The 27196-nt window shown below is 53.5% G+C and overlaps 4 protein-coding genes across 5 annotated transcripts in view; 1 reads left to right on the forward strand and 3 right to left on the reverse strand.

The window, feature by feature from the left end:
- Positions 1-226: 226 nt before the first annotated feature.
- Positions 227-2926, reverse strand: LRRC73 (leucine rich repeat containing 73). Its single transcript, XM_008691877.2, has 6 exons — positions 2608-2926; positions 1825-1985; positions 1379-1501; positions 904-1004; positions 527-749; positions 227-380 (listed from the first exon to the last, which is right to left on the reverse strand). The coding sequence occupies exons 1-6, from the start codon at positions 2877-2879 to the stop codon at positions 310-312; spliced, it is 951 nt and encodes a 316-aa protein (XP_008690099.2). The 5' UTR covers positions 2880-2926; the 3' UTR covers positions 227-309.
- A 2302-nt stretch (positions 2927-5228) lies between these two features.
- Positions 5229-9403, reverse strand: YIPF3 (Yip1 domain family member 3). Its single transcript, XM_008691875.2, has 9 exons — positions 9152-9403; positions 8330-8527; positions 8020-8126; positions 6702-6747; positions 6471-6563; positions 6179-6310; positions 5870-5983; positions 5545-5668; positions 5229-5453 (listed from the first exon to the last, which is right to left on the reverse strand). The coding sequence occupies exons 1-9, from the start codon at positions 9230-9232 to the stop codon at positions 5305-5307; spliced, it is 1044 nt and encodes a 347-aa protein (XP_008690097.2). The 5' UTR covers positions 9233-9403; the 3' UTR covers positions 5229-5304.
- Positions 9404-9483: 80 nt separating this feature from the next.
- POLR1C (RNA polymerase I and III subunit C) lies at positions 9484-23307 on the forward strand. 2 transcript variants are annotated; one of them, XM_040643525.1, is made up of 9 exons: positions 9484-9612; positions 9738-9809; positions 11261-11368; positions 11625-11757; positions 12054-12173; positions 12264-12416; positions 12593-12742; positions 12859-12975; positions 22899-23307. In XM_040643525.1, the coding sequence occupies exons 1-9, from the start codon at positions 9544-9546 to the stop codon at positions 22904-22906; spliced, it is 930 nt and encodes a 309-aa protein (XP_040499459.1). In that variant the 5' UTR covers positions 9484-9543; the 3' UTR covers positions 22907-23307. The 2 variants fall into 2 exon arrangements, with proteins under 2 accessions (XP_040499459.1, XP_008690096.1); XM_008691874.2 differs by lacking the exon at positions 22899-23307 and adding an exon at positions 13131-13484.
- The window catches only part of XPO5 (exportin 5), a 44342-nt gene continuing 31305 nt past the window's right edge, over positions 14160-27196 (reverse strand). Inside the window, 12 exon segments of the mRNA XM_040643526.1 lie at positions 14160-15870; positions 16032-16196; positions 16395-16532; positions 16666-16773; positions 17239-17321; positions 18308-18370; positions 19001-19098; positions 19501-19547; positions 20113-20210; positions 21008-21144; positions 21827-21923; positions 23685-23785. Of these exon segments, the coding sequence (XP_040499460.1) occupies positions 15733-15870; positions 16032-16196; positions 16395-16532; positions 16666-16773; positions 17239-17321; positions 18308-18370; positions 19001-19098; positions 19501-19547; positions 20113-20210; positions 21008-21144; positions 21827-21923; positions 23685-23785 (1273 nt within the window). The 3' untranslated portion in view covers positions 14160-15732.

Below are 27196 nucleotides of genomic sequence, written 5' to 3' on the forward strand. Positions count from 1 at the left end.
CCGGCCCCTCCCCCACCGCCCGCCCCAGTGACCACAGCCGCACGCCAGGTTGCAGAGTTCATAAAATCTCTTCCGAGCCAGCGGGTTGCAGCCAGAGCTGCCGACAAGTCCAGAGACGTGGCCTTGGGTTCGAGTGCGCCCCAGGCTGTGGCTTAGTCAGCTTCCAGAGCTTCCCGTCACCGCCGGGGGCTGCCAGAGCCCCCCACCCCCCGCCCCCCTCCCAGGCCCCAGGGCCTGACCCCGATATCTGGGGCAAGGGGCTGGGGCCACAGACAACACGTAACGATGCGCAGAAGCCCAAGTGGAGCGTCACATCTCGGTCTCAGCCAACAGACTGTCACCTAGTCCTGAAGTCATGAGCACCATCTGAGAGCTGGGATCTGTGGAAGGGCAGAGGGCTGCTCAGACCGCCACGCGTTCCTCCACCAGGGCCGCAGGTGGGAGGCGGCCCAGGTCTCCCGCACCCGCTCTTCCTGGTCCCAAGAGTCGTCCAGAGCTGGCTCTGCTCCGCCCCGGGGGCTCTTACCACTGGGGCACATCCAGGAGCCGCTGCTCCGCGGCGGGGCTGCGGGTTCCCGCCCTCTCTCTCGGTCCTGCGTGTCGCCAGCCCCTCCCGCCACCTCTTCCTCCTCCTCTCCCTCCGACAGGAGGTCACAGATCTGCTGCTGCAGCTCGGGGCTAATGCTGTTCTCAGCCAACACCAGGCTCCGCAAAGCTGTGGGGTAATTTTCTACCATGTCCAGCAGGGTCTGAGGTGGGAAGAATGCGGAAAGGATGAACACAGCTGAGGCGGCTCCTCGGACTGCCACCTGCCACCCCTTCTGTGTGTCCACAGACAGGTGGGCTCACCTGCACCCTCACCTCTAGCCCCCCCGCCCCCCGCCAAGCATGCAGACTTCTCACCTGAGCTGACTGGTTGGTAAGCCCTGTGCCCTCCAAGTCGAGGACCTCTAAGGTGCGGCTGGAGGCCACAGCTACAGCCAGCATCCCTGCCACGTGGTCACCTGGGGAGGCGGCCCACAGGCACAGGGTCACCTGCTAACCCCTCCCCTCCGCGGCCTCCCCAATGCCCTAACGACCCTAGATCCCCACCCCCCGCCCCAGGCTAGCAAACAATGACATTTGGGGGGGGGCAGGGTGGCACCGTGACTGGGGCGTGAACGGGTGAAGCAAGCCAGGCCCACGGGTGGTGATGGATACTTTGAGGTACCTGGTGCTCATTTGGTCCTCCACACAAGTGGCTTCTCTACTACCTCCCACATCCCCCCTCCTCTCTCCATCCCCCAGTGGGAGTGGGGTTACCATGGCAAGCAATGGTCCCAAGTTCTTGGATGGGGGTGGGATGGTGAGACTCGCAGGGGCCTTCCTTGAGCCTCACCCAGGGGGTTGTAGTCCAGATTGAGGACGCGGACCTGGGAGCTGTGGGCCACGGCGATCGCGAGGCGACTCCAGCCCTTAGGGGTGATGCCAGGGTTGGCACTCAGCGTCAGCTCCTTCAAGCCTGGGCAGCATCAAAGTGAGGAGCCAGGATGGAGCTCTGGCCCTCTTCAAGGCCCTCCCCTGCCCTGGATCTCTGGGGCGTCCCTGGTGGCTGAGAGCCACCCCACCCTGCCGCAGAGCTCTGAGGCCATTAGAGAACCCTGCCTTCCCTGACCACTGTAGACCCGAGTCTCCATTCTTCTCTACCCCCAATCCTTCTGATAAACATTCTCACCCCCGCCCCGGTCAGAGCCCTCAGCTCTGGGTCACACCCCCTGCCCTCTGCATCTGGCTTATCCATCAAGACCACACCAGCCCGTGCCCTCGGGAGGGCCTCTTGCTCACCTGACTTGGCTCCATCTGGGGGGAGGAGGCCACAGATGAGGTTGATGGCTTCGTCACCCAACATGCAGTCCCCTAGGTCCAGAGCCACAAGGGCAGGGTGGAGGGCCAGAGCTGGGTTCAGCAAGGCCAGCCCTGCATCTGTCAGGGGGCTCCCATGCAGGCTGGCAGGTGAGACCAGAAAGCAGAGGTTACTGCAGTCATCAGCCCTATCTGTAGGGGATGGAGCCCCTTCCCTTATGTGAGCCCTAGAGGTAAGGAGGGCACTTGTCACAGCACTTGGGAGAAGCCTTAGGAAGGGAGAAAGAAAATTCTAGATTCTAAAACTACAGGTAGAAGGGGAATTTGGTTTCTTCTCTGGGGCAAGGATTGGGATCCAGGACAGAGCACAGAGAAGGGGTGTGTGGGTGGTGGACTGGGAATCTTCAGTGGGCAGAATGCAGGGGCAGGGGTCTAGTCCCCAGGGGAGTTCCTTCTTGAGACTGGAGGGGCTGCCCCCAAGAAGTCAAAGCCGGTGAGGGTGGGGAGGTACACGTGCCCTGCCGGAAAGGGGTGGGGATCCCATGTCCTTCGGGGTGGGGCCGCGCGTGCAATGTCCAGAGGTAAGGGGTGTGCTCGGAGGGTGTCGTGGAGGCATGCGTGGAGGGACGAGGTGGTGTACGGGGTGAGAAGGCACGCTGGCGCAGAGACAGCTACAGGAAGGTGTATGGAGGAATAGGCGGTGGCAGGGGGGCGTGTGAGGAGGGGTGCAGTGCCCGGGACCCCCTTGCGAGGGAGCGCACTCACAAGAGGGACTGGATGGAGCGGTTGGTCCGCAGCGCCTCCGCCAGCTGCTTGATGCGGCTGGGACTGGACACGACGCCTAGATTAAGGTTGAGCTGCGCCAGGGACGTGGCCCCGGCCAGGGCCCGGCAGATGCGGCCGAAGTCGCGGTCGCAGAGGCGGCAGCCGCGCAGTGACAGCAGGCGCACGGCGTTGTCGCGCAGGCCGCGGCAGATGTCCCGCACCTCGGCGCCTGACAGCGGCTCCCCCGAAATCTGGATGGAGCTGGGCAGCATCGTACCCACGGCTAGGCCTCCGGGGCCGGGGCGCGGGCCGCGGCCGAGGTTGGCGGGGCCGAGGGCGGGGTCGGGGCTGGGGTCGGGGCCTGGGCAGGGGTCGCGGACGGAGCGGGGGCAGAGGCGGTGGCAGAGGCGCGGGCGGCGGCGGCGGCGGCGGCCGCGGCGGGGGCGGCGGCGGCGGCGAAGGCGAAGAGCGTCGGGGCCCTGGCCGGAGCCGGCGCGGGTTGCGGAGGCGCCGAGGTCGCCGGCCGGGCTGAGATCGCGCGGCGCTGGGGCCGGGGCGGACCGTGCCGTCCGTGTCTGGGCGACGGGCCGGGGCGCGCGGTCCGGGGCCAGCCGGGCGCTGCTTCGCGCTTGTCCTCGTTCTTCGCTGTCGGGGCGGCGGCTGCGGGCCTCGGCTCAGGACGTGCGGGACCGGTCTCGGCTCGGAGGCCGCATCTGCTCCCTCCCTCCGGCCCGGCTCCCCTACCGCCCCGCAGGGAGAGCCCGAAGCGGGCGGGCGAGCAGTGGGCAGCCGGCGGCAGGCGGCAGCTCCGGCTTGGGCTTCGGCTCCTGCGCCTGAGCGGGCGGCGGGGTTCCCATGGCAACGGCCGCGTCACCGCCGCCCGCCCCGCCCCCTGCCCGGCCTAGGCCACGCGGCCCGGGTTCCGCGCACACCCGGCGCTCGCGAGCCGTGGGGCCGCTCTTCCCATGGGCGTGGGCTCAGACGGCACTCGGAAAGTAGGTAGTGGGTCGAGGCCGCGGACGAGCAGGGGGTGTGGCGGGGAAAACGGAGGCACGTCACGTGGAGATGGCATTGGAGACTGTTACCGGCTGCTTCTGCCCATTCTCCCGTCGTTCCCGCTTCCTAAGGGCCAAACCCTCGGTGTCTTCGCCTGCTTCCCGGCCACGCCCTCCCGTCCTGTTCGGAGGTCCCCACGGCCCCGGGATCCGGGCCGCGCCGCGCGGGGCGTGGGGGGAGGTCCCGCCCAGGAGGACTGCCCCGCGACCCCTCGCCAAGATGGCGGCCCGGCAGCGGAGGTCCCAGAGGCCACGGGCGGAGGGGGGGCGGGTGCCAGGCACACGGCAAGCCCGAAGGGTTCCTGGGGTTAGGTGAGCCGCGAGTAGGTGCAGGGTCCTGGTGGCACCCCTTCCCCAGGTGCCGGCGGCAGAGGGCTCGCAGGACGTGTGACACAGGGGTAGCCCAATGAAAGGGGGTGCTAGCATCAGCGACCTGCAGGGGTGGCGGCCGTGTTAGGGGGGCTGGAACTTTCAGGAAGGGGTACACTGCACGGTGCCCGTCGTGCTGTTCGCACTTTTTCCACCGGTGGTGGTGTGGGGTCCTCACAAAACATCGGATCACACAGGGCAAATGAAGGGCACGTCTTTCTTAGGCCCTTTGCTAGGAGGAAAAGATGCTGACCCGGATTTACTAGAGTAAAAAAAAAATAAAATAGAATAAAATAAAATATATATATAAGTGTAGTGAAGGGAGGTCAAACATTCTATTTCATTAACCACCTGGCTTCTCTTTTTAAGTGGAGATTAAATGGATGGTGGGGTGGATGGTGCTATATTTGGGGTGGTGGTAGTTTTTAAGAGTGAACAGCATTCTTGGAATGGAAGGACACAGAAAACTCCTGATGATAGCTTTGTTCCTTTGGCCCCAGTATAACCAGGACACAGGCAAGTTTGGCTTCAAATGTGAGCTCCCACAGGAAAATTTATCCCTACGCGAAGGCCCGGGTGCGTAAGGGCCTTGTAAGGACACGGGGCTGGATCTGGGCTTTTTTGACCAGTTGTTATTGTTCCATTGGTGTCCCCAGAGTGAGGCTGAGCCCACTCAAGTTGGGTGATCTCCTCCATCAGACTTATGGTGCCTGTGTTTGAGACCTCCCTGCTGCTCCGTGGGGCAGGTGTCCCCTTGTCCCTGCGGACAGGTTCCATATTAAGTCACTGCTTTCAGTGTAGTGTGGGCTGTCCCACCTTCATGCTGCCTGGATGAGGGTATCAAGAAGAGAACATGTGACATTACCGCCCGTGCCAGGAGAACAGGAAAGTGTACAGGAAGTAAGGTGGCAGGGAGGACCACTGGAATGGCAGCTGCACTTCCAAACTTCCATCAGTATTTTAATTACCAAGTCTATATTTAGCAAGACAAGGAGGGGGAGATAAAGAGGGAGGAAGAAGTAGGTGGAGAGAGGGCCTCAGAGGAGCTGAGCCACTTTCCGCACTGGCTGCAGAGCCCTGCAGTCCTGGCCAGTGGTTCGTGGCCTTGCGCCCTTCAGAAGGCCCACAGGCGTCAAGGAGTTGGCTTAAGTGGCTACAGCTCTGAGGCAGCTGCAGACCCCATCAAAGAGACACATGTCATCAGTACTGTTCTTTAATCTTCCTCTGTTCCGCACGTGGGGGAATGGGGGCCGGCCAAGGGTCTCAGGTGGGGTCAGTGTGACTGCAGGGTCACCGCGACAGCCTTGGCTGTGGCGTTGAGCACGGTGGCAGAAAGCCTAGCAGCAGGGAGCGCGGCAGGGATGTCTCTGGGGACCCTCTGCATGGGTGGGATGTTGGGGCCCTCCAGCGTGTCCAGGATCCCTGAAAGGAGGAGGACAGGTGAGCGAGAGCGGGCTGGGCCCTGCCCTCGGAGGCTGTTCCCTTCCCCCACACCCAGGCCCTCCTCACTCACCCTCTACCACCTTGTGGTAGGCAAAATGCAGATAGAGCAGGAAGACCATGTGCAGGGCAGCCAGGGTGCCACAGAGGAGCAGCCGCTGGGTGGGGCCCACGGTCCGTGACACCAGCACTGCCACCTAGGGCCACAGGAATACAGCTCAGGGGGCCTGGCTCCAAAGTGAGCAGCATGGAGAGGACACTCCCGCCCAGAGCAGAACCACCTTTGGGCTCGTCCCACCCATTCAGAGCCCTTTGTTGGGTTTGGCCCAAGCTCTGGGCTGTTTTCCCGAACTCCCCAGAAGATCAGCCCACCCCTGGCAACCTCTTGCCCAGCTTACCATGCGGAGGGTGGACAGCCCACCCACCAGCAACCAGAAGAGGTAGAAGAGGGCATGGAGGTGGATGTTATAGGTGATGAACAGGACAATGCAGTGCCCAAAGAGGCCATAGCCCTGCGAGACAGAACGGCCGAGAGGAAAAACCACTCAGGCTGGGCTGAGCTCTCCTGAGGACCGTGACGAAGACAGGATCCACTGGCCAGCTCAGCCCAGCCCAGCCCGGCCCCCGGGGCCCCAGGCAAGCTGCACGCCGAGGCCTAGCTGCTCTTTCGGAGATGGCCCTTGCCCGCCCCCGGGCGGACTCCTTACCAGCAGGGCCAGCATCTGGGGCATGGTGATCTGCGCGTTGCACAGGTAGGCGAGGAAGTAAAGGAAGGACGAGACGCCCAGCCAGTAGCCGAAGCAGGTGCCGATGGCTGTGCCCATCAGGGTGCCCTCCCGCTGTGGGGTGAGGGCTCTGCTTAGTCCTGGGAGGGCTCTAGTCTCAGCCTCACCCGGGGCTTTCCTCAGGGGCTGCCTCTACTTCACTCCGCCATTGTCTCCTCGGGCAGCTTTCGACTTGGTTCAGCCACCCCCCCCCAAAGTCCTCTGTCCTGCTTACGATAATGGTGTCAGATGTTTTCATCCCATGCAGGAGGATGGCAACCAGTGTGAAGACCAGCATGAGAGGTCCGTAGAGTTCACCTGCGATTTTCTGTCAATATACCAACTCATTCAGCGGGAGGGTACAATGGCTCTTCTGTTTATGTCTTCCTAGGCTTTGCCTGGCGGCCCCACCCTCTGCCCTCATGCCTCCCCCGGCTCTTCCAGACATGCTACCTTGGGTATTCACCTGGGGGAAGTTGACCATCTTGATCGGGATCATGGACTCCAGGAGCCTGGGAGAGGAGAGGAGAGATGAGAGCCAAGGCCGCACTAGGCTATGAGGTTCTGGAGGGCCTGAATCTTATTCATCTCTAATTCCAGAGAATATGCTGGATGGTAAAGGGAGAAGAGGGGGGTAAAGACAGACAAAACATGAGGAAATCACCTCCCTGTCCCTAAAAGTGCTTCCAGGAAGGACAACCTTCTGACACTGTGCCGACACATATGGAGAACTCGGAAAGCCTGCCTGGGCCTTGGGAGAGGGTTTGACGATTGACCTATTTGACCTGCTCCCCTATAAAAGACAGGTCAACCTCAGCAGAGAAGGCCCAGAATTCAGGGCTGTGATGGCGAAGCCCTGGAAAAGGTTTAGAAGAAAAGGTTTTACTTGAGGGAACCAGTGTGTCTCCTGTCTCTTCCTGCTTACCATTCCTCAGAACACTGCTGAGCATTTTCTTGAAAAATAGCCTTGAAGCGGTAAGAAAATTCCACACAGAAAGAATAAAAGTACAAGTTACTTTTCTCCCACTCTCTTCATAAGTGGCCAGCTCCTAATAATACTTTGGATTTGGGCTAGATCCTCCCTCCTCTAGGATACCTGCCCTGTCCCACCCTCCAGCCTACTCTGGGTCAGGTGTCCTTCCTGTGGGGCCCATCAGAGCAAACGAGTGCTGAATCGTAACGGCACTCGAGGGCAAGGCTCTCCTCTATCTTCACCCTCTGTCTTGAGACGGAGCCATTACAGCGTCTGGTGCAGAGCGAACGCTCAATACGTGGCTGCTAAGTGGTACGGGGTGTCTGAGGAGCACTGCTTAAGGACGAACAAGGAACCCAGCCAAAAGTAGATCCACTTCTCGAAAAGTCAGTCAACAACTAAGCACTGATATACTGGTTCAGAGGCTGTTCCGGTGCTGGGAATATAAAAATAAAACAGAGCCAGCCCCAGGAACGAGACTACGCTGCTGAGGCGTCATGTGTTAGAGAAAAGCACAGAGTTCTCTAGGATCACCAGGAGGGGACAAACTGGGGGTGCGGTTGAAGAACGGGGAACAGAGGCGGTGATGTCTGAGCTGGGTGTTGCAGGAAGAAGCGTAGCCTGCCTGATGAAGGGGAGGAGGAAGGCAATGCGTTCTAACCATGTCCTGTTCTGTGACTGGTAAGGGGGATGGTGAAGCTGGGGTACAGGTGCCACGATGAGGGGCGCCGCGGGGCTTGGTAGCTGGTTGTAGTTTAGCTAAAGGAGCAGGTATGAGGAGGGCAGCTTCTATCAGGAGGAGGATTCTCACCTGCTTCGCACCTGGGCCGGCTCCACGTCAAAGTAGGGTCTCAGGATGTCAATGTTGGCGTACAAGCTGAAGGCCCTGGAGGCCTGTCTCTTCCCTGCCTGCCACATCTGAAGGAAGAAAGGTGGACGTGGGGTGGCTAGGTATTGTGACAGAGATTCCTGGCCGTAGTCCCTGTTGCTCATTTTCTATTGGCCTTCTACACAGTTCTAGCGGGTTAGACGACATGGGGTGAATTTCGACACCAACCCCAGCACTTGGGGCCCGCCTAGGTATATACTTTCCCACCTGCTGGGGATCCAGTCTTGCTTACCTGGTCCGCCACCTGCCGGCTCAGCTGTCCCTTAAAGCCCTTCATGCCCAGGAACTCCCCATCCTCTTCTTCAGCAGCGGCTGCGTCGGCGTCTACTTCCTCCTCCCGCAGCCGCTGGTGCAGCTCGCCCATATCCTCGAAGCTGGAGCCTGACGTATCATCCATGTTCTCCATGTCAATCACAGCTGAGCCCCCACCCTGTGAAGACAATCGTTTCTAGAGTGCAGGACTTTTCTGCTCCATCCACACGTCCTCCTCTGTTCGTCCCAAGGCTTGGGACTTAGTTCTTCCACTGTCGGGGATGCGGCTTGGGATCGCCGTAGCTCATGCTGCTCTCTTCCCATTTGCTCTCAGAACCCTTGGTTGTCTGGCTCTCTTTTCAAGCCCGGGAGACCTACTCCCTGTCTTGCATATATGTCTTTCTTCTATCTTTCCTATCAGATCCTCAGAGGGCTGCAGAAGTGCCCATTTCCTTTGTTTTTTCCATCCCCAAAACAAGGCTGGGCACACAGCATGGTTTTAGCCAGTGCCAGTGAATACCGCCCACTCCCCCGCCACGCCTGACCCGGATCAACCAACAAACTTGTCTCGAAAGCAAGAGCAGGCGGGCCCAGAGACAAGAGGCCCTGTGGCTGGAGTACCAGTCTGGACCTTTCAGGTCAGCACTAGTCCCACTGCCTTTCGTGTACACCAAGACCCAAAGGAGAGAACAAGTGTTGCAAACGGAGCAGACTTCCAAGCTCCCAGGGAGAGTCCCCACGACACTGCGGGACGGCTGCCAGCCCTGGGGCTGCTAGCAGCCGGAGCCTTGGGGGCGATTACCTGGATATTTTCTTCGAACCCTCCCCATTCCGGGCCAGCCCCGCTTCGGGCGCCGCCGGCTGGCGCCGCCGGAGTTGCCATGTCCCTCGAGGGCTCCCGTCGCTGAAGCCCGCGCTAGTCCCGCGCGCGGAGGAGGAGTGGGAGAGACGTGGGCCTGAGGGAGGGTGAAGTCTAGGGGCGAGAAAGAGAGGTGGGTTCAGCCGGAACGCAAAAAGGAGAAACCCGGATGTTTGGCTAAAACTGACTTCCGGAAGCTGGGGACGTGGACGCAGGCTGGATAAAGTCTCGCGATATTTAAGAATCCGGGAGGCGGTGCGTTGCCGCGGAGACGGAGGAGGGCGGCTGGGACGCACGCGCCAGTTTGCTGCCTTAGTCACGTGGAGGGGTTGAAGATGGCGGCAGCCCAGGCGGTGCAAGAGATGCGGACTCGCGTGGTTCTAGGGGAGTTTGGGGTTCGCAATGTAAGCCTGTGGCCTTGAGCTCGGGAAGAGAAAAGAGAGTGGAACAGGGATGAGTTGGGATCGGAGTTGGGGCGGACTTTCCCTGCCTGCCCCTTCGCAGACAGACTCGTCTCTTTTTGCTCTAGGTTCATACCACAGACTTTCCCGGTAATTATGCGGGCTATGATGATGCCTGGGACCAAGACCGCTTCGAGAAGGTGGGTGCCGCTCGAGAGGGTATTAGGAACGGACCTTGTGATTTGAGCAGCCTGTGTCTTGGAAGCAGCCCTTGGGGTTCGCTCGGTTCATAAATCGTTTATTGAGCAACGTGTTAGGAGCTCCGTGTACACGGTTTCTGCTCTGTTCGACGAACAAGCTGTTTAATCTTGTTGGAAAGCGCGCATAAATGATTTCAGTGTAAGTGGTAAAGGTGGTTGGTAGCGATGAGGACAATCGGGTGGGGTGATCCCACAGAGGCACTTACTCTCGAATGGAAAGCGGGGCAGGGGTATGGAAGATTTACTTCCTGAGGGAGATGACATCTGAATTGAGCCCTGAACGATGAGTAAAATCTGAGAACAGGGAAGGGTGAGGGGTAACTAAGACTAGAAGCTAAATTATAAAGGCTTTGTGAACTGTTCTGGGAATGTCCAAGCAGTTTATTATTGTTAGAATGTAAAGTGCTAGCATGAGCCGTAGGCAAGATCGAAGTGCATCTTAGACACTGTAGGTGATAGGGAGCTTTGGAAGAGCTGTGAAGCAGATGTGACCTGATTTGCAGCCTTAATGGCTTGGGAGAGAATGAATCAAAGATCAAATAGGGCAGTCAGATTTGTGACAGGATGGCATAGAGGAGCGGAGGTTGAAGGCAAGAACTAAGATTATAATCAGCGAAATAGAGCAAAGGGGAGATAGAAGGCAAATTTGGTGATTGCTTTGATGTCAGCTGTGAGAAGGGAGTGTAAAATGGCCTAGCTTGAGGAACTGCTTTAATGGACGGTGGTGCCATTTACTGATGAGAAATAGGTCTGGGGAAGGGGAATGATGCTGCATTAAGTTTCCTGTATGTGGAGAAATCTAGCAGGCTAGTAGAACGTGTGTTTGAAATGAGATCAGAAGTGAGATAAATTTGGAAGCTTTTAGTATTTATAATTGTTAAAAGCACGGGTGTGATCGAGGTCACTTTGGAGAGAGACAAAAACCTGGGAAATAGTAACGTTTATGGAGTGGGTAGAAGATAGTGAATTTAGAAGGATTCAGGGGGAGGAAGAGAACCAGAAGATTGGTGCTTAAAACCAAGGCAGAGTTTGAAGATGGAGGGATTCTGTCAATGCTGAACGCAACAGAGGAGTCTAGGAAGGTAAGGATTGAGTAGTGTCAACCAGATGAAGCAGTATGGAAGCCTGTTCTCTAGTAGAGTAGTCTCTGTGGATGGTCTGGCTGGAGGCCATATTACAGAGGGTTTTACATGAATAGAGGGTAAAAACAGGGAAATTTTTCAAGAAACTAATGAAGGACTGGGGGAGAAAGGAACATCTGTGAGGAACATATGGCCAAAGGGAGGTTCTTGGGTGAGCGAGAACACTGGGGTTGGGCGGGGAATATCCAGAAGGAGGGTATTGACTCCACAGAGAGCAGGCTTCATTTAGTGCGTTTCCTGTCCCTGCAGAATTTCCGTGTGGATGTGGTGCACCTGGATGAAAACTCATTGGAGTTCGACATGGTGGGAATTGATGCAGCCATCGCCAATGCTTTTCGACGCATTTTATTAGCTGAGGTATTTATCAGTGGGCATAGTGGCAAGGGCGGAGTTGGCGTGGGAAACTGTGCCGTCACCTTACTTGGAGAATTCTCAAGTTGCCCCTTTCCTTTAGTGTTCTTGCAGTTTTACTGAGCGTTCCTCCTGCTCATTCCTCATAAACTTTTCATCAAGCATTCTCCTAGGAGGAGGTCCTCCCTATGCCAGGAGGTGGGAGTAAGTGGGGAGTCTGTAGGATCTCTGTAGGTGAAAGATTCTGGGTTTTTTTTGGCAGGTGCCAACCATGGCTGTGGAAAAGGTCCTGGTGTACAACAACACATCCATTGTTCAGGATGAGATCCTTGCTCATCGCTTGGGGCTCATTCCCATTCATGCTGATCCCCGTCTTTTTGAGTATCGGAACCAAGGTCAGTGTTTGAGAAAATGAAATTGTGGCAAAGTGGGAACAGCTCTCTTCTGAGAAGTTGATTCTAGAGTCATACTGCCTCTGTTCAAATCCTGGATTGACTACTGTATGACCGTAAGCAAATTACTAATGTTTTGGGACATCCGTTGTTGGGATTTGTGTGGACACTTGCCCTTGGCCTTCTGAGATTTGTCCAGAGGAGTAAATGACAAATGTAGATTAATGCCCGCAGTATAGTGCCCGGCCCCCGAATGTTCAGTTGTTCTTTAAGAACTGCCACTGCCGTCTTTTGTTCAGGAGATGAAGAAGGCACAGAGATAGATACTCTGCAGTTCCGGCTTCAGGTCAGGTGCACGCGGAACCCCCATGCCGCTAAAGATTCCTCCGACCCCAACGAACTCTATGTGAACCACAAAGGTGAGTAGTGGTAGGGGAAGCAAGAAGGCCCACCTCTTGCTGACGCTGGTTTTAAGGACTGGGGTTTTCCTGATGTGCTGCTTTCTCCAGTCTACACCAGGCACATGACATGGGTGCCCCTGGGGAATCAGGCTGACCTCTTCCCAGAGGGCGCTATCAGGCCGGTGCACGATGATATCCTCATTGCCCAGCTGCGGCCTGGCCAGGAGATTGACCTACTCATGCACTGTGTCAAGGGCATTGGTGAGAACCCTGTGGGCTGCCTGGGGCTGGAGGGTAGTGTGATCACCGTGGGGCAAGGTGTGACTAAGGAGCTCGGCCGAGAGGTCCTGACAGCCAGAAAGCCAGTGGGCCTCTGCTGTTAGGGGCTTGTAACGTGAAGGTTTCCCCACAGGCTCTGATTTCGGTCTTCCCTCCAGGCAAAGACCATGCCAAGTTTTCACCTGTGGCAACAGCCAGTTACAGGCTCCTGCCAGACATCACCCTGCTTGAGCCCGTGGAAGGGGAGGCAGCGGAGGAGCTGAGCCGGTGCTTCTCACCTGGGGTCATTGAAGTGCAGGAAGTCCAAGGTAGGACGATTGGGATGCCACGCATTCAGGTCGGGGCCTAAAGTATATTTTCTGTGAAGGTAGCAGAAAGAAAAGCTCGGGGCTCGTGTATTTAGAACATGGTTTGTTTTCATCAGGTAAAAAGGTGGCCAGAGTTGCCAATCCCCGGCTAGATACCTTCAGCAGGGAAGTGTTCCGGAACGAGAAGCTAAAGAAGGTCGTACGACTTGCTCGGGTTCGCGATCACTACATCTGTGAGTGTCGGGCTGGGGAGCAGAGGGCAGGGCGGGAGTGCTTGGTGCCGCAGCTTCCTTGGAGTCTCGGTTGGAAGCTGGCAGGGACAGTGACGTCGTAGTATGGGAGCTGGTGCAAGCCCACCCCCGGGCTCAGGGGTCTCTTTGCTTCCCAGTCTCTGTCGAGTCAACAGGGGTGTTGCCCCCAGACGTGCTAGTGAGTGAAGCCATCAAGGTACTGATGGGGAAGTGCCGGCGGTTCCTGGATGAACTAGACGCAGTTCCGATGGACTGAGGTTTGCCCCGGACTTCTTGGCATGGCTGGGCTGCTTATGCTCCTGAGCCAAGCGCAGGATTTTGGGTCCTGACCTGCCCTCACAGGACTGCTACAGAGTCCAGTGTGACTGGAGGTCCTGGGTTTTCTGGGACAATTCTATCCTTATTTTCAGTCAATACGTTTTGTTGAATGTGCCACAAAACGTGACCTTGTGCCATTGTGAGGCCTTCATGTAAATAAATCCACAACCAAATAAAAATTCCTTTGTCAGAAATTACTTCCTGAGTTTTAGCCCCAAAATAGGGGGCCTCACCTCAGAAGAGGTTTGGCATTATTTAGCCCTTGGGAACACAGGGTTCAGGTGTCAGTGGAGGTCAGGGCCAAGTCCCTCTGAAGCCTTAAGAGAAATGCCAAATTGAGGTGGTTTCTGGGGGCTCAACCAGACCACCCCAAAATACTGTGCCCCTTACCATTTCCTAGATTATCACAGGATGTCTCTGAGGAAAAAGGGTGGTCCGCAGCCATTAACTCACACTGCTATCAAGTGTCACACACAGTGGGGGCCTGGCTGGCTCCGGCTTAGGAGCAGGTGACTTTTGATCTCAGGATTGTAAACTCAAGCCCCACATTGGGTGTAGAAATTATTTAAAAATAAGATCTTAAAAAAGTCACACAAGGAACAGCAGTAGTTCCCTTTGGACAGTTTCTCAGAGTCCGGCCCGCAGCCATAGAGAACACTGGGAGGGTGGTACAGGCTGGCTGCCTGGTTTAGGTCTCTCAGGAATAGAACTCTTTTTCTGGCTGGCATAATGTCCGAGAAAGCTGGTCCATCAATCACAGCTCTACCCGTCCCATCCCCTTGGCAGGACGCTCGTGAGCAGTGACACTAGACGTCACTGGTTTGAAAAAGGCAGATGGGGCCCTTTCTGTATGAAACCGAGATCTTTACTGACATGCAGATGTGCTTTGGAGTTAATGTTTCTACAAAAGGTTCTATAAACAATAGAAAACTTCTAGCATGAAGTCACAGGATGTTAAAAATATTACAGCACAATAAATACAGCTATGCCCTCCAAGCCCAACCACAGAGGAGCAGGCAGCCACCGAGTTTGCTGGAAACCTGCTGAGATGGCCTTCACTGTCGATGGGAAGCAGCCCAAAGCACCACTCAGGAAGAGGGCATGGGGCACATCTGTGCCACAGAAGCTGCTCCACAGGACCCCCAAGTCCTGTTTCCCCAGGTCCGCCTCTCCAACCTTGGCCGGGTGCCACCAGCTTGCAGCTGCAGCTGGAGCCCAGGCGTGGCGCTTAGTCCTCACCGCAACTCTCGTGTCAGTGGCTGCACGGGTGACAGGCGGCCTCCCACGGAACGCAGACACTCTGTATGGTTTCTGTATGGATTAAGGCTGTCTATGGCCAGCAGTGACTCAAGGCTAGGGTCCTGCATTCATGTCTTCTCTGCTTACAGGGCCAAACGAGTGACCTTTAGGACAAAGTGGAGCCTCACAACACAGGTTGTGACAGGAAGGCATATGTTCTGTTCTTTTGGAAATGGTCCAGGAGAGAAGTGACCAGGGACCTGAAAGACCATGAGATTTTTGAAGGCACCTGGACCCAACTAGTCTGAGAAGAGACCAGCAGCTTTGCTAGCTGCTCGTCACAGACACAGCCTAGCTGGTCTGCATTATCCTCTGATGCCAACGGCATCACATGACACCAGATAGGGTATTGTGGCTCTTATGCCTGAGTGGATCCTGGGCTGCAGAAACCACGCTGAGGGACTGTGCATGGAATACGTGTGAGCTCTAAGGGGATGTCAGAAAGCACTCCAGACCCTGGCCCAGCCCTGGTCCCTGATGGTACAACCCTCAACATGGTGTCCAGAGCTTGGCGGCAGCCTGTACCGGGGATCCCATCAGGTGACCAGATTCTTGCTCAAAACACAGAGGGAACTGGTCACATTCAGTTCAGCACTTAGTACCTGGCCCAGACATGCCCCTGGGGGACAGGGAAGGTTCTCTGCCAGCCCAGCTGTTAAGGGGGCTCTGTGGGACTTGCAGTGGCCCAGGAGGAACTCTGGTGCAAGCAGTGTGGACCGAGCCCCTGTGCAAGCCTGGCTAGCTGCAGTGCTGTGTGTTAGCACCCCGAGTTACCGCTCTACACAGGTGTATGGCTACATGGGGGCAGGAGGGCTTGGGGAGTAGGGCCAGTCTGCTCTAGCTTTTCTTTCTTGGAAAGTTGAAACTCCAAGTAGAATGGGAGACAGCTGGGAGATCTAGACAGAATGGTGTGAGCACAAACTCCCTTTCCCGATACCTTAGGTATCGTTACTTCTGCCCTGCCCTGCATCGGGCCCCCTCTCTCCAGCTCCAGACCTCGATCTCTCTCCAGGCTGACAGTGGTGCAAAGTGAGGTGGCAGTGGAGAGGGGCCTAGAGATCAGCTACGAAGGGGAAGAAGAGATGACAATAAAGGCCGAGGAAGAATGCCCAAAAGTTTGATTCAGGGTTCAAAGATGGTGGCCAGGCCACCCTCCTCGTTGTCCAGCACCTCCGTCTCCAGCATTGGCTTTGTTTTTTTGAAAAGTGAGGGAAGATTCTTAATGTGAACTTCTTTTCGGAACTGCTCTCCCAAGGGTTTCTGTAGAAAACAAATGAGAAGAATTGATGCTGGCCCCGAGCAGCGAGTGGGTTGTTTGAAAGATCAAGACTCTAGCTGGTCTCTGGTCTGCACAGACACATGGTCTAAGACCACAAGGGTGGGTCAAGCCGGTTGGGAGATTGGGGAGGCGTGTGACCTACCCCGATGCAGCCGGCAATGAGGCGTTTGAACTGGTCCTTGCGGCGCTTGTCAGCCACTTTCTGCAGAGAGGGGTTCAACAGCTTGCAGTCAAACTGGTCCAGAGAGTCCTTCTGTATGTCCGGGATCTGCTCCATCACAGCTCTTATCTCCAGGTACCTGGGACGCTGTGGAGTGGGCATATATAAAACCACGCGATGGTGAAGTCTGGGCCCTGCCACCTGCCCCGTACCCCGCCACACCCACGTCTCGGGGCGGCAACAGCAAGCTGGCAGCTGCCTACTTCTGTGACGGCCCAACCTCCGGGGAGCAGGCCCCGAGGGCTGAAGCTGCAGCGCACCCTGCCTCCGCGCTGTCTGACTCACCAGCGCCTCGTAGATCTGGAAGGCCAGGTGCACCAGAGAAGCCATGCAGCCATCGTGCTGCCCGTGCGTCTGTAAGCCCTTCAGCACGCTGGTGAAAAGCCACGTGACGGCATCTGCAAGCAGTGTCCCTGACAGCACCTGGAGACACAGCTGTGCTTAGGGCCAAAGGGGTACCCTCGGAGAGCCCCAGCAACCCGATTCTTCCAACCGATTCAATCCTCATGACCCCAGCCTCTCATAAGGGGTGAGGAGAAGGGGTGAATAACCATACTTGTTTGAGCAGAGGCCAGCAGAGCTGGGTGGTCGTCCTCTGGCAGGACAGGGTATCCTTCCAGGCAAGGGAATTGAAGGCTGTAATTAATAGCGCCGTACAAACATCCTAGCAGGAAAGGATGAAGGATTACAATAAGAAAATAAACACAATTTTCTGAGTAGGCCTATGCACGAGGAGCTGGAGTTCTCATAGGTAAACAGGAGCATGATAAAAGCAGCTACTGAAGACGAGCTTATTTCCTCTGTGTATCAGGCAGTCAAAAAGAAGAAAAAACAACCCATACAGAAGAGAAAACCTATGTGTAAAGAGACCAAGTTCTGGCCCGGGGAGTGGGGGGAGGCACTAAACACCACAATGTGCCCGTGTTTTTCTGAAAGCCTTTGCCCATGCTGGCATGGGAGACACCTTGACCTCTCCCACTGTTTTCTGAGGTCTCTAGGAACCAGGAACTTAACCCACATAAAGCGGCATTACCCAGAAGAATTCTCTGCTGGCATCATAGGTTGAGAAAAGTGGAAGCCGGTGCCATACCAGGAAAGCAGAAAAACCTGCCCTGCCCCCTGCACCTACCTCATGATTCATCAGACATCTGCCCAGGTCTGTAAGCTCCGTCATGGTGGAGGGGGCCACCTCTGTGGCCATCATCTCTTCATCTGTAAGCAGAGAGCAGAATGTTAGGCTCCATCCTTTCAGAACAGAGAAGAGCAAGCCAGCGAGAAAGGGAAACAGGAGTACCCCAGGCTGACTGGTGGATCAGCAGTCCTGGGACAGCCCCCCAGCTGCCTGAGAGGGTGCAGACCCCTGCCCATGGCAGGTCTAGAGATGCATCTGGCTGCAGTTTGAAAAACAGTGGGAAATAAGACCTTCTCTCAACAGTTACTTAAAAAGCTGCAAACACTGAGGATCTTTTGTGGTTGAAGTATTTGAAGACCCCACTGTAGCAGGCCCTGACTTCGTTCCTGGGGATGTAACAGGAAAAGGCAAGTGCCTTCCCTGCTGGGAGTTCACATCCCAGTGAGGGAGACAGGTAACACATGAAGTAAAATAAAGTCAGGCAGTGTTAAGTGCTACGAAGAAAAGCAAAACAAAGGAAGAACATGGAATGGCTGGCTGGGGTGGCTAGGTTTTCTAAGTTGGTTATGGAAGACCTTTCAGAGGTGACATGTGCATGAGGCAAGGGGACACGCCACGGATATAGTTGGGAGAAACATTATTCTAGTCGAGGAAACAGCAAGGGCAAAGGCTGTCTGGTGAGAGTACGCTGGAGGAACACAGCAAGAGAGGCAGCCAAGAGAAAAGCAAGGTGGGCATCTCCGCCAGCGCAGACTGCCGGGGAAACCGTTTCTGCACGAACTGACCTGGCTACAGAAGGGACAAGATTTAGGAGTCTAGGGGCGCCTGGATGGCTCAGTTGTTAAGCATCTCCTTCAGCTCAGGTCATGATCCCAGGGTCCTGGGATCGAGCCCCACATCGGGCTCCCTGCTCAGCAGGGAGGCTGCTTCTCCCTCTCCCACTCCCTCTGCTTGTGTTCCCTCTCTCACTGTGTCTCTGTCAAATAAATAAAATCTTGAAAAAAGGAAAAAAGATTTAGGAGTCTAAGGGCAGACCTCCGGAGGGCCACACAGCAGGCTCACTTACCGTCTCCATCTGTAGGGGGAGCAGTACCGTGGTCAGCACTTTTCTTTGAAACACAGCACACCGCTAAAGCAAGAAAGTGGGGTTACTGGGTTTTCTGCCACCAGACAACAGCCACCTCTGGCCAATAAATCCCGAACAGTCTTCTGGGCAGATGAAGATGGGGGAAGGTGGGGCACTGTCCAGGCACAAAACCACCTTCACCAGCAGAAACAGAGGAGGTGGCTGACCAGACTGCTCTGGTCCCCCTTTAAGTTCCATTAAACTAGAGGGAAATGACAGAATTTTCTGAGAGTAAGTGACCAGGAGAGAATGGCTGATACATCCTTGGTCTACTATGGATCTCAAACAAATGAAACGACCAAAAAAGAAAAAAGAAAATTAGCCACCTTCAGGTCCAAGTTTTAAAAATCTTCCCTATTTTGACAAAACTAAGACGTTACTCCTACCATTAATCTAAATTTCTCCTATTTTAGACCATTCCTGATATTCTGGTCTTACAAATATAATACAGTTTACAATTCACAGACTGTCCTTAAGTTGATTTAAGGACTACCTGGTTTCTATCTAGTTCATTATTTCTTAATCGATCTGTCGGTAGTGCTGTAAACATGCCTTAATGGGATTGGGGGAGCGACCAGTTCTTTTTCCAGACAAAATCTTCTCTACTACCCCTGCGTCCCACAGGCCACTTACTGATCAGGTCCATGACTTCTCGGGTTAACATCCTCACCAGCTGTTCCTCTAACATCTCTTGAGACTCTGGGTTGTCATCTGCGGTGTCATCTTCCCCACTGCAGAGAAGCAGGGGCAAGTTCCATGAGAGTGCCAAAGAGGGAAGGACAAGGAAAAGAGTGACCCTAACCAGACCCTCTGTGCTCACTTCCTTCTCCCGGCTTCCTTTGGTCTACATTCCACACACATGTTGGGAACGGGACAGCAATGACCCACCGAGGCAGACCTTATTACTGGACTATATCCAGGTGGCTACAGAGGTACTGGTTCAAAACCCAAAGTGGGTAGGATGTCTCGGCACCCTCCTCAGGCAGCTGAAGATACCGCCCATGAAGGCTTGGCCAGAGTATGCCCAACGGTCACAGACAAGCAATCTAGCATCCAGGCTGAGAACGACCACAACCTGCTGCTTTCCAGCCCTGAACGGCAGCGCTTCCACCAAGAGAAGAGATGCTCCTTACCACAGCAGGCTCCGCTGGTTGATGACTTGCCATTTCTGGGAAAGCCTCTGGGAAAACAAAAGGGAAATAATGCTAATAGTGGGGAGGAGGCTGGAACACTTCATGATCAGAATTAGCTGAGGATGAGTCCAGATCTCAATGACAGAGCCTTCAGAGACCCCACAAGGTTAAACCACCAGATGTGGTTTCTAGAACTTTTCCCGCACCCATGACAAGGACAGGGTTCCCTATGCTTGGAAAGAATCAACGATACTGTCGAATTCCGAGGTCTCTCTGGACACCGTTGTCCACCCAGCTGGTCCTCCTGCTTGATCCCAGTCAGGGAAAGACCCAGGGGAGGCACTCCCTTGACCACCTCTCCTCAGTTAACAGGAGGTCAGGAGCAGAACTGGAGTCTGCAGGGCTTCATGGGCAACTGAGTCAGGTTAGTTCTTGGGGGAGGGGGGTGCTCCATCCACGGCAGCAAGCAAAGCCTGCTGGCATGGGACTGCCGCATGGCCCTCCGGGCAGGGCCAGGAGACAGCGCTTTCAGGAACCCCTGACTTGCAAGACTCATGAGAGGCCAACCTGCCTAAGGGTCCTCTTTGCTCCCCTTTCTGACCAATCTCTTACCATGTGGAGGTAGGTGAAAAGAGGTCCAAGGATTGGAGACACCAGGGCTCCGTAGTGCTCCGGGGGACAGAAGAGCACCAGAGGCTTCACAAAGACCCATGGCGCGGCAGGTTAAGAAGTTTTAGCACAGGAGCACAGACCCCTCTCATTCTAAGGCACCGCTCTCCTGCCATGCAGCAGGATATCCCCATGGGCAGAGTCAACCCCCAAAGCACCTGCAAGATGCCGAGGACATTCTGTGTTAACAGGCCAAAATCTGGGGCTCCTGGGTGGCTCAGTCGGTGAAGCATCTCCCCTCGGCTCAGGCTCAGGTCATGATCCCAGGGAGCCTGCTTCTCCCTCTCACTCTGCTCCTTCCCTCCACCTGCGCTCTCTCTCAAAGAAATAAAATCTTTTAAAAAAAAGGCAAAAATTTTCAAGCTCTTTTCCAAAAGCCCCGGGCTATTGAGGAATGGGTACTAGGCTGCACATTACAGGCACTTATTTGCCCAGAAGGAAAAAAAAGAGGAGGAACACTCCCCCTTTACCACTCTCCTTGTAACTTCAGGGAAGAAAGTTACTCTCAAAAACATAAAAAAAAAAAAATGAGAATGAAGTATGAGGAAGCACCTGACAGGACACAGAAAAGAGATTAAAAAAAACAAAAAACCCAAACACCTTTATCTTTCCTATTTCCAAGAAGTGGGACGGTCAAGATTTACCCGTAAGGAGAACACTTTCAAGACCCCCCACCCCCGTTTTTCCTGCCATTGACAACCATCTTCTGGTCCGCTTAATGCGGCTGTCACACGCTGCTACCCGACACTGCCCAGCTCCGCCTCCTCTGCGTCTGACAGCCGCTTCCGTCTCCGATCTTGCGGCCCTCTGGGTTCTCCAGGGACTTTGGAAAGGATATGAAGCATGGGTCTGAGTCGGTAGTCGGGAATGTTGTTCAGGTTGACGAAGGCTGAGCTGAGGAGCTGCGTAGCAAGGTGCTCCACGCTGTAGAAGTCCTGCTGCATGGAAGGACCTGCCTTCCCGAGGATGTGGAAACTGTAAGGGAAAATCACGGCCAGTGGCAAATCCCACATCGGTCACTGCCGGCCCCGAACGCCCCAGGAATTTCCAGCCCACGCTAAGACTTCTCAGCTAGAAAAGCAACTGCAGTTGGTTTGTAAGAGGACTTCGGCTTAATGAGGAACACACTCCCCACCCACCTTTAAGGGAACTTGATAGTACATTTAGCATCTTTTTAAAGACAGATGTTGGCACCTAAGATCAACAGCGGCCTTCAGTGAGGACAATGTCTGAGTGTGGTGGGCTACGGGAGGGCCAGTCACCTCCCCATCCTACAACCAGGACCCGAAGACAAAGTCTGGCTAGCGGCCTCCAGAGTCCCATTCAAAGCAGCTTAGTGAGGGCTCTGAGAAAATGCAGCCCCGCTCACTGTATCTTATACTGGGGTCTCAGCATTTTATGACATGGAAGCAGACAAGTTAGGCATAAAATCTCAAGCCATGGTTAGGACCGAGACACACAGGACAATCATAAAAAAGCAAATGCAAGAAAGCCAGCCAATTCATTTCGGTGTGACACCAGAATCACTGGTTTCCTGCCAAATTTTTGCCTCCTCTTACCTGTACACTAGAATTCTACATCAGAAGGCCTATCCACGGCACTCTTATATTATGCGGGTCTAAAAAGAGAATAGGGAGGAACAGCATTGGTTCCTTACCAGTTTTCATAGAGGGTGCAGAAGAAACGCTGCATTCTTTCCAAGACCGTTTTGTAGACAGGAGAGTCGTTCAGTTCCAAGAGGGGCTGAGGTAAGCCTACAGGGGAAGATGGGTCAGGGACACGCGATTCTGCTGCCAACACCCGACGGCAGGCAGATGTGGTTTGGGGGCGGCAGCGACAAGTGCTGGCCGTGTCTTCTACCAGAGGGAGGTGCTAAGAGCGCCCCTCGAGGTGACTGCTACAGCAGTTTTGGTAGGGAAAGGGGGAAGCCACTTCGTGCCCAGGGCTTCAGACGAGACATGGGCGCTCCGACGTTCTGCCTGGGTTTCTCCAGATGGGACTCTTACACCAAAATGGTCTCTCCATAAAGCACCGGGGATGCTCCCCCCCCCGCCTTTTTAAGCTGTGGAACTTCTTTTTCAAGCAACATTTTATGCAGAAGCCCAACATGTAAAGCAGATCGTAATGAAACCCGCTTATCACAGTGTAAGAGATCTGTAAGAGCCAAAAGATCCAGATTTCTCATCAGAGGCAGTTTTTATTTCAAGTCCTGCTCATGGCTGGAAGCTGACAGAGGGAACTGTTTGCCCATTCTAGTACGTTTTGGGCGACCATCTCTTTCTATAGCGGGAACCCCAGCTTAATTTGAATAACTGAATGACTGGGTGGGGGAGGGGGAGCGGGAACGGGTGGTAAAGCAACACCTACTTTTTACAGTAATTCCAAGACATTTCTCGGAAGTTCTATTGTTATTATTTTCTGTAATGGGGAACTTTAATGCAGTGATGATAAAGGAAAAGGCCCAGGACCATGTAGGCCGAGTCAGACAGACATGAGCTCCGGAAAGGCCAACTGACACCCTTCTTTTCATGAATGTCAGAGGTGAGGAGTGCTCACTGGCCTGCTTAATCACAGCCAGGTCCAGGCAGAGGCTATGGCTGGGAACGAAGAGATCCTGCGGGCACTGTGATGGTGAGCCAGCATAAAGCTCCAGAGATGGGCACAAGGTTTAGACAACTCTGGATGTCTCTGGCTCTAACTTCTAACCACTGTCTCGCTCTGTTTTCCAGCCGCGTGAGTCACCCCTCTACTCCCCGGATATACCGAGCTCTTCCCTGCATGCCGCAGCATCCTGCACCTGCCATTCTGTTTGCCCAGAAGGCTCAACACCTTTTCTTGCTCCCAACCTGAGGAGCTCCCTCCTACTTATCCTTCAGACTGTCTCCACTAGGGGGCAGTCTTCTGACTCCTCTCCAACATGGGTGAGGTTTCCCAATAAACACATGGCCACTTCCCTTCCCAGCACATATCACACAACTGCGTAGTTATTTGTTAATGGGATAAATGAGTTAAAGCAACATTTGAATCAAGGTAACAACTGGGAAACATGGTTTAGAATCTATCCCTTTAAAATTTTGGAATACATAAATATATATATACACATATATATGTTTGTTAATTAAAGCTATTTGAGCTTAACTGCTTTTAAGATTTATTTATTTAAGAGCTTAACTGACTTAATGGTTTTCTTTCATATGTGAAACCAGGAAAGTTTGCTAATATTCTTCAGTCAAAAAACCGTGGTTTATTTATAATCAAAAGGCTCTGGCACACACCTCTACCTGGAGGGGTTAACGTGGTGCAGAGGAAGGTGGCAGAGGGGAGCAACTGCCTCTGAAGACCCAAGACAATCAAGTACGTGCACTTGTCCTAGAGACCCTGCAGGAACTCCGCAGAAAAACGGGCGGCTGACGGGGTGCTGGGCGAGGAGGAGGGGACGATGACACGGGCATGCGGAAGCTGCTGGAGTCCACTGGAGGTAAGGTAAACTTCGAGGAAAAGGTTAGATTTCCTACCTAAAATCGCAGATTTCTCCGCTTCAAGCATATCCAGAGCCTTTGTGAAAGGCTCTGACATCTTGGCCAGCATTTCTGGTGCATATAAAGTATTGTGAGTTCTGTAAGAAACAAGGACGCTATGTGAGCTTTTCCTAGTCTGCTGCAGAAAGAAAGAATGGGTTTCACCCTGTAATTCAGTGATACTACATATCCACACAGATGGATCTTCCGGTCAACACTACTCCCCGCGGGGGAAAGAAAATAAGGTACAAATTTCTAAATGCTTCCCCGGACACGGGAATAAACTATTAGGCGATATAGTATTCGACACCTAAATGCAATCAAGATGGGAAGCAAATCCTGAGACGGCTGATAGTATCACAATCTAAAGCCAGACAGGGAAATTCTTTAAAAAAAAAAACAACAAAAAATGACTTAAAGAGAGGGAGAGAGAGCCTGCACACGCCATGCACGAGAGTGGGGCGAGGGGCAGAGGGACATGGAGACAGAGAATCCCAAGCAGACTCCACACCCAGTGCAGGGCCCAACGAAGGGCTCGATCCCACGACCCTGAGGATCATGACCCAATGGAGGGCTCGATCCCACGACCCTGAGGATCATGACCCAATGAAGGGCTCGATCCCACGACCCTGAGGATCGTGACCGGAAGATCGTGACCTGAGGCTCAACTGACTGAGCCACGCAGGCGCCCCAAAAGGGAAATTCTTTTAAACCTGAGACAATGCCTGGGCACTCCCAGTTTGCAGACTGCCGGTGAGACAGGAGGAAAGGTCAGAGGCACTGTGCTTTCACAGACAGGAACAGAGCAGGGAATGAAATGCCCCCACTTTCAGATGTCTGGTCTTCATTCTAAGAGCCTGGACCCTATGATGCTCTGACACTGGCTTCTGCCTCCTGGAAGAACAGTCACAGCTCCCAACAGAAGACCAAAATGCCTTACCTGAGCTGTCGCTGGCTGTGTAGGACTAAGGAGCAATGACTAGGGACCTGAGCTACCTGCCATCCACAGCTGTCAGCCCCTCTTTTGCCCATGACAATGGCACCACCGAACAATCTATAGTCAGAGAGCAGAACTACCTATTTTGATTTTAAAAGTTAATTATAAAACATTTCAAACATAGAGTTAGAAAATATAAGAGACACCAGAAAGGTTAAGTATTTAAGATGCACGCTGCAACAGATCACTTTAGACCACGCTTATTGAAATTAAAAAAATATTCAACACTGTTTTTTAAATCTAACCATATACGCTCAGTACAACCATTTCAACTTTTAGGACGCCACTTAATTAATTCTAGTTTATCTCCCCAGCTCCCTGAGGGCTAATAAGTCTGTCTCCTCTCCTAGCAGTGAGCTTTTCTGCAGAGTTCTCGTGTGCATGTGTGAGTTACTCTATGGTGGAAACACGCAGAATTGCTGGATACTGGTGTTTTGTAACTTACGTGCTGCAAATGTCTTCTGGTTTGTGGCCTGACCCGCTTATACCGATATTTCCAAAGGACTTTATGCCCCCCGTTTTTTCCATTGTGGTAAAATACATGCAACATAGAATTTATCACTTTTAAGTGTACAGTTCAGTGGTACTAAATACACTCAAGACTGTTGCGCAACCATCACCACTACCCACCCCCCTATTTTTTGTTTTATTAAACTGAAACTCTGTATGTATTAAACAGTATCTTCCCATTCCTCACTCCCCCAGCTCCTGGCAACCACCATACTTCCTAACTTTCGGATTCTGACCATATTCAGCATCTTGTGTAAGGAGAATCATACAGGATCTCTCCTTCGGTGACCGGCTGACATCACATAGCACAATGTCCTCAAGGTTCATCCATGGTGTGGCATATTGAAGAATTTTCTTCCTTTTAAAGGCTGAAAGATATTCTACTGTATGTAAATATGTTCGTCCATCGATGGACACTTGGGTTGCTTCCACTTTTTTTTTTAAGATTTTATTTTTAAGTAATCTCTACACCCAATGTATGGCTCAAATTTACAACCCCGAGATCAAGAGTCGTATGCTCTACTGACTGAGCCAGCCAGGCGCCCCTGCTTCCACGTTTTAGCTAGTATGAATAATGTTGCTATGAACTTGAGTGTAGAAATAACTCTCTGAGGCCCTTTCAATTCTTTTGAGAACCCAGAACTGGAACTGCTGGATCACGTATTTTTATGTTTAGGTTTTTGAGGAACTGTCCAACTGTTTTCTGCAGCAGCTGTCCCATTTTATATTCCCACAACAGTGCACTCCCACAACTCTTATTAGCGTCTGCTTGATAGTGACCACGTATGCCTTAGGCTGTGTTACCTTCTCTTCCATCTTTTTTTGCCTGTTCCTCAGCCTCATTAATTTCCACTGTCCCATCTTGACTTTTTAAAAAACTAATTTATTTTTAGTAATCTCTATACCCAATGGGGGGCTTGAACTCACAACCCCAAGATCAAGAATCACATGCTCCTCTGACTGAGGCAGCCAGGAACTTTCTCTTTCTCTCTTCTGCTGTGGAAATCTGCCTTTGAATCCCTGTAGTGAATTTTTCATTTCAGTTATTATACTTTTCAGCTAAAGAATTTCTTTTTGGTTTCCTTTTAGGTTTTCTATTCCTTTATTGATATTTCCATTTTGTTAACATTGGTTTCTTGACTTTCTCCGTACCTTCCTTTAGTTCTTTGAGCATCTTTAAAGACCGCTGTTTTAAAGTCTTTGTCCAGGGGCGCCTGGATGGCTCAGTTGGTTAAGTGCCTGCCTTGAGGCTCAGGTCATGATCCCAGGGTCCTGGGATTGAGCCCTGGATTGGGCTCCCGAGCAGGGAGCCTCTCTCTCTCCTTCTGCCCCTCCCCCCACTTGTGTTCTTGCTCTAATAAATAAAACCTTTAAAAAAAAAAGTCTTTGTTTAGGAGCGCCTGGGTGGTTCCGTTGGTTAGGTATCTGACTCTTAATTTTGGCTTAGGTCATGATCTCAGGGTCTTTAAGATTCTCTCTCTCTCTCCATCTTGGCACCTGGGTGGCTCAGTTGGTTAAGGGTCTGCCTTCTGCTCAGGCCATGATCCCAGGGTCCTGGGATGAAGTCACGTGTCCAGCTCTCTGCTCACCAGCGAGCCTGATCTCCCTCTGCCTGCTGCTCTGCCTACCTGTGCTCTGTCAAATAATGAATAGAGTAATTAAAAAAAAAAAAAGATTCTCTCTCTCCCCCTCTTCCTCTGCCCTCCCCCCAGCCCACTGAGATTCCAAAAGGCTGTGTTAAGTTCCCTGACCTGGGTTCTAGTGCTTTGGAATGTTCTGTTACCACATAAAGCGTTTGCTAACATGAGGATGTGGTACGAACCAACGCCTTGTTGAGGCACCCCTCCAAGTTTTCTCTCATTCACAACAATCTTCTGGGGTTGGTGAGTTGTATTCTCCCCATGTAACAGGTGAGAAAAAGGAAACTCAAGTAAGGTTGTTACTTTCTTGAGTAGCTGCAGCTCATGTGGTTGCCACTGATTTTGAGATGGACACTTTTCTG

Source organism: Ursus maritimus, unplaced genomic scaffold (assembly GCF_017311325.1).
Source record: "Ursus maritimus isolate PB19 unplaced genomic scaffold, ASM1731132v1 scaffold_29, whole genome shotgun sequence".
Taxonomy (NCBI): Eukaryota; Metazoa; Chordata; class Mammalia; order Carnivora; family Ursidae; genus Ursus; species Ursus maritimus.